Source organism: Triticum urartu, chromosome 7 (assembly GCF_003073215.2).
Source record: "Triticum urartu cultivar G1812 chromosome 7, Tu2.1, whole genome shotgun sequence".
Classification (NCBI taxonomy): Eukaryota; Viridiplantae; Streptophyta; class Magnoliopsida; order Poales; family Poaceae; genus Triticum; species Triticum urartu.
In genome coordinates this window covers 213,320,159-213,326,016 of record NC_053028.1, presented here as the reverse complement: position 1 = coordinate 213,326,016, position 5,858 = coordinate 213,320,159, and the positions used below count along the sequence as shown (strand labels likewise).

The 5,858-nt window shown below is 44.3% G+C and overlaps 1 protein-coding gene across 1 annotated transcript; it reads left to right on the top strand.

Moving 5' to 3' along the window:
- The first annotated feature begins 1,091 nt into the window (after nucleotides 1-1,091).
- On the top strand, nucleotides 1,092-5,242 carry LOC125522464 (protein transport protein SFT2-like). Its single transcript, XM_048687521.1, has 4 exons — nucleotides 1,092-1,433; nucleotides 1,580-1,847; nucleotides 4,501-4,605; nucleotides 4,856-5,242. Exons 1-4 carry the CDS (start codon nucleotides 1,234-1,236, stop codon nucleotides 4,964-4,966), a joined length of 684 nt encoding a protein of 227 aa, XP_048543478.1. The 5' UTR covers nucleotides 1,092-1,233; the 3' UTR covers nucleotides 4,967-5,242.
- The last annotated feature ends 616 nt before the right edge of the window (nucleotides 5,243-5,858 follow it).

The following is a 5,858-nucleotide window of genomic DNA, read 5'->3' as shown; positions in this document are numbered from 1 at the left end:
TCCTCTCCGCCTGGAAGGCAGAAGATGATGACATCATCAACATACACCGAGATGCCGATCATTAGGTCTCGAGGTGCTAGGAGGCGAAGCAACCCGAACTCCATGGCCTTGGCCAACAACTTGTTGATGGTGTTAATGACCAACACAAATAACATCTTGGAGAGCTGGCTTGTGTCAGGCGACTTTTTCCTTGTTGCTGGTTTATAATGTAGTTTTATTTGTTGTTGATCTTTATTTTTTCGTGTATGTGTTGAATTGTTCCTTTCATGGTATTGGATATTGTTTTTGTTGATATTTATGAAATATAGGATGCACTTTGGGTATTCTTTTTTCCTTTCTCTCCCCCTAAGGCGACTAGGGCAAAGTTCTCCTCCCCTCCAAGCTCCACCAGCTAGCCCATGGATCCTTCTCCCCTTTGTTAGTGGTTGGTGGAGGGGAGGAGAATCCTGGTGCCTCGACTCCGCCTAAATTTCGGTTAGGATTTGTTAAGTTCCCACACGGGCGGCACTTGGACGAATGGCGGCGCTTCATCCTTAAGTTGGTCCTCTGGGCTTCGATTGTCCCCGAATTCGTCCATCAAGAGGGAGTCAACAAGCTCCGACGAGGTTAGAGTTTCTCATCATATGTGTACGCAACATGCAAAAACTGATGGTTGAACCGATAGGTTTGGCCGGAGTGTGTTACACTTATCATAAATAAATCAGAAATGTCAGTGAGTATATAAGATAGTTTATGGGATTAAGCATGTTAGATGTTGCCTAAAAAACATGCTTGCTGGCGCTAAGAGTTTGCACAAGTTTGTGACAGGCACGATCTGATATTAGGTGCTTCAGATTTAAGGGTTCAATGACGGCGACTACAACTTCAGAGCTTTGGTCTTTAAAGGCATATGTATGAAGATTTTTCAGCTGTCATCAACAAGTTTAGTCTTGTAGCTGTAGTAGTTGTTCAGTAAATTTTATTATGTTTGAGGTATTTGTATTTTTGGTCCGGGTATTTCGCAGAGAAAATGCACTTTGGTGTCTTCTTTTTGAAGTAAAGCTTTCGGGTTTTCGCTGGATACTTCGCCGGAAAGTTATCATCGTCTTGCAAAAACGTTCAATAATTAAGAGTCTGCTCGTTTTCTCCCTCGATCTCTTGCGCCTCCTCCACCTCCGCGACTCGACACGCACAGCCGCGTCCCAGCCCACCTCAATCTCACCTCGCCGCCGGCAGCTAACCCGCACCCCCGCGATGCAGAAGACGGCGCAGTCCTGGTTCACCGGCGGCTCCGCCTCCCCCAGCACCGCCGCGGAGTCGCAGCCCTCCCTGCTTGCCGACTGGAACTCCTACGCAGCCACCCGGTCGGACGTCTCCTCCTCCTCCCCCCTCCCGTTCGACATCGAGGCCGCCGTCCGCTCGGCCAACGACACCGTCTCCGGCACCTTCAATGTGTAAGCCCCCTTCTCCCCAGCCCTAGCCCCTCAGATCTGATCCGCTCCCGCCAAGCTCCGCTGCCTTCCGAGCCGAGGGATCTGGGCGCGATTAGCTCGGTAGCTCTCTGCCTCTGACCCGGTGCGTTCTGATCCGTGTGCTGCAGGGTGTCCAAGGGCGTGCGGGAGCTGCCGGGGAGCTTCCAGGGCGCCACCAGCAGCTTCCCCTCGGGGAAGGCGCTCATGTACTTCGGGCTCTTCCTCGCCACCGGCATCTTCTTCGTCTTCATCGCCTTCACGCTCTTCCTCCCCGTCATGGTGCTCATGCCGCAGAAGTTCGCTATCTGCTTCACACTTGGCTGCGCTCTCATCATCGCTTCGCTCTTCGCGCTCAAAGGGCCCGCCAACCAGCTCGCCCATATGACGTCAAAAGAGGTACTCTATTGCCGCGGATTGCCGCTATTGCTGTTCATTTGCTTACAGTTTCGTAAGAAATTACAAATAGTCTTGTTTGGTAGTGACGAAGTAGAGATTACCCTGTCAAAACTCATCTACTCGGTGCCGTGATTTTTAACCAAATATGATTCCTGTTTTGGAACATGCGGAAACAAGTTACAAATCTTAATCTGGTGGTGAGCTCATGTGCTCTATGCAGACAGCTAAAGGCTGTCATTTGCTAGTCTGTCCTGTATACCGGAATATCATTGGACCTTCATAGTAATGAAAATCCCTTGAGGATCAGTTGTAGCATAGCTGATGGCCATATCTGTTGGTGAGGAGGGCTAACTGACCAGCTATTTGTCATTTGATTGTATATAAAGAAAGTTAGTGCTTTGGATAGGGACAGGAAAAATGAGTCAAGACAAAACGTGGATGGATTGACCGGAAAGATGCAAGGTAGTCATGATATTTTCCCTTAATCCTCTTGGATTGACCGGGTACTCCGTGTAACCTCACTGAGTTGATTTGGTGAGGATTCTTCACCAAATCCCCAAACAGGGCCCTGTAAACTTAGAAAAAAAAAGGCTACACAGATGAGTTATTTGTACAAAACATGCTACACATATGAAGGGGTCCTATCACAAAACAATTCTAGTCTCTTGTAGTGCTTGATAACTGAAAAAGTAATCATCACTCCCCAAATCAAAGTCCGGAATTTAGCTGATCACCTTTTCTTCGAGGAGAACCAATAGCTCTGTGGCTGTGATCTTACATCATGGACATCCCCTGTGAACCAAGAGCTCTTACCTGGGTCTTTGCATGCATTACTTCTTCACTCGAGTAGAGGGGTTCAAGGGATCCCTTTTTATTCTGCTTCTGCTGTTTATATTGAATGTTTGAGACGAGAATAGTATAGGAATTACTGAGCAATATTTCTGTGCTTAATTTAAATAAGCAAGTCAGAAAGGACACTAGAAAAATTGAGCAAGCAGATCAAGTAGGCCTTTCCTTCAGTCAACCTATTCAAACTCAGTATTTCTTATTTAAGAAAATAAATAAATTTCCTTTCATGTGGAGCCAATCTAGTTATCTTGTTGAGCCCTTGAACTTATTGATTTTGGTTCAGCTCTTGAAGGTTAATTATAAATCTCAAGGATGTTTGTCACTCGAGAACTGTCCCAGGGAAAATGTCTTTGAACCTACATATCGTTATCATTTGTACACAACCTGAAAATGCTCTTTAAAGTCTCTGTAAAATATTTATTTCAATGCCATCAAATCTGGTCTTCTGCAAGTCATCAATGCAAGAATCCAAAACTCGATATTCAGAAGAAAGAGAAAAATAAGAAAACATTTAGGAAAATGAAGTATTTGTGTGAAGTATCTTGATCTGAACATGCCAAAAGAAGTAGAGTAGTGGAAGTTGACAACTTTGTGATGGCAATATTGATGGACTTTGATCTTTCCAGTGAGCTCACCTCTTGGATGTGGATTCTCCTAAATCCTAATACCAGGGGCAACATAAGGAGTCTTGCTTTTTCCCCCCACCTGCGAACAAACAAAATATTTGGCTCAATCTGAGAGGACACCTAAGTTCACTCTATTTCTGCGCTTTCTAGCTTCTGCAGTAATGCTGGTCTCGCTATCCTCCATCTAACATGATTTCTGAGCTTAATCCAATATTGTTGGATTATAGAAGGGCTTTTAGTACTGATTAATCATAATCAATCAAGTGTCTGTCTGGAAGCCTCATGTTGGCCAACGACATACAGAAAACCTAGTCCGTTGTAAGAGATACTTAAGTTTAAAACTGCATTTTCTGGATATACTTGAAACTTGAAAGTAATAGAACTGATGTGTTGAATCAGTTGTATTGTCCTGATTCCTGTGTATGGCTTAAACATTTTCCCTGGTCTCGTGGAAGTCAGGGGAGGCACATGGATGAGTACAGTTTGATTTGAGTGCAACTGCTGATGTGCACTAGAGTTGGTTTCTGTCGATGCATGAAATTTCGGATTCTTATTTCTGAAATATAGCAATGAACATTTCAATATCGATTCAGTGGATTTTGCGCAGAATACAAATTAAAGCACCCATTTAGGCATAGGCACGGGACAAGAGTTGTTGGTACCAAGTACTAAATTGCGCCTGAACTTGCTCAGATTCGTAAATAGGATGCAATGCAATAGTCAGGGGAGGCACGTGGATGCGTACAGTTTGATTTGAGTGCAACTGCTGATGTGCACTAGAGTTGGTTTCTGTCGATGCATGAAATTTCGGATTCTTATTTCTGAAATGCAGCAATGAACATTTCAATATTGATTCAGTGGATTTTTCCCAGAATACAAATTAAAGCACCCATTTAGGCATAGGCACGGGACAAGAGTTGTTGGTACCAAGTACTCCCTCCGTCCGAAAATACTTGTCATCAAAATGGATAAAAGGGATGTATCTAGAACTAAAATACGTCTAGATACATCCCCTTTTATTCATCTTGATGACAAGTATTTCCGGACGGAGGGAGTACTAAATTGCGCCTGAACTTGCTCAGATTCGTAAATAGGATGCAATGCAATATCGTCATGCCACATAATCTTCAAATGCATGGGGTTTCTGATGCAAACATTTGCATATTTCTATGTTTCAGAGGCTACCATTTACAGTGGGGTTCACCGGATGCATGGTTGGCACAATTTATGTCTCTATGGTGCTTCACAGCTATTTCCTGTCGGTGATATTCTCAATCCTTCAGGTGTGTCTTTTTCTTCTTCTTTTGACTTGTCTTCATTCCAGCAACATTTCATTTTCTCTACATCTACATAACAAGCTCATAATCGGGGCCATGATTTAGTGAAATGCCCTCTCCCCTTCTGTATTTAGAGGCATAATGATTTCCTTATCCCTATCAAAGAATGCTTTTCTAACTCCCGGAAACAATTCAGTGTGCATTTGCACTCAAGCCTACTGTTTAAGAAGTGACCTTGCTCTTGCTTTTGTTCCAGGTCCTTGCTCTTGCTTACTACACCATATCCTACTTCCCTGGAGGCTCTAGTGGATTGAAGTTTCTCTCGTCAAGTCTCCTGTCCCCAGTATCAAGAATTTTTAGCTCGTAACCCTAGTAGAACAAATATGTATGTGATGATCACACTCATGCCCTTGTAATTCCTGAAGTATCTTTTGTATGTAGTTGCTGATCGACCAAAAGTATCTTGTCCCGATCGACCCATGATAGAGATATCAGATACCGTGACCCCTTCCTTCACTCCTTTCCACTGCCATTTACAGATGTTAGGCATGCGTTGGGCGTGGATCGAAAAAGGTTTGTAGAGCTACTGTATGTGTCTTGTGCAAATAAAGTTATATTACTGCCTATTTACGGGCCAGGGTTATACAGGCTTATGACGAAAGTGGCTGTTGCTTTTGCTGCTTTTTTGTGAGAAGTCTGGACTTTTTCTTTTGTAAAAAAAAAGGTTATGCAGAGTTCTGAGTGTAAATAAACTTCATCTAAGCCAGACGTGAAGTTTACGGAAGTTGTTGATATTAGTATTCAAGTGTTGCAGAGCTAGGTAGTAGTTTATTTTGGGAGGAAGCGAGAGATTTGTTGAATACAGGTACTGCCACACTTCAATCAGTTTGAAGGCACCCTCAAACAAAAACTTTAGCAACAAAGCGCTAGAACACGGTACGCACCTTTGGTCTTGCTAAGAGCATCTCCAATAGAAGATGCAAATTTTGAGATGTAAAATTTACATCTCCAAAAACTGCCTTTTGCATCTCAAAAAAGGGTCAACTTCACCAGACGATGCAAAACAACTACTCCAATGGAAGATGTAAAAACTATATTTCAACTAATACTTCATTTGAGGGGGCGGCGGGGTCCGGTGAGGTCGGAGTGGCGGTGTGCGGAGGTGGGCGGACGACGCAGGGGCGGCGAGGTTAGGCGGACGGTGCAGGGGCAGCGAGATTGGAGCGGCGGCCAAGGGCTGGGGGGGGGGCGGGGCGACT

Coding starts and splice junctions, on each gene's coding strand:
- LOC125522464 (XM_048687521.1), top strand. CDS start 1,234: ATGCAGAAGACGGCGCAGTCCTGGTTCACCGGCGGCTCCGCCTCCCCC. Junction 1,434..1,579: donor GTCTCCGGCACCTTCAATGT/GTAAGCCCCCTT, acceptor CGTGTGCTGCAG/GGTGTCCAAGGGCGTGCGGG. Junction 1,848..4,500: donor CCCATATGACGTCAAAAGAG/GTACTCTATTGC, acceptor TCTATGTTTCAG/AGGCTACCATTTACAGTGGG.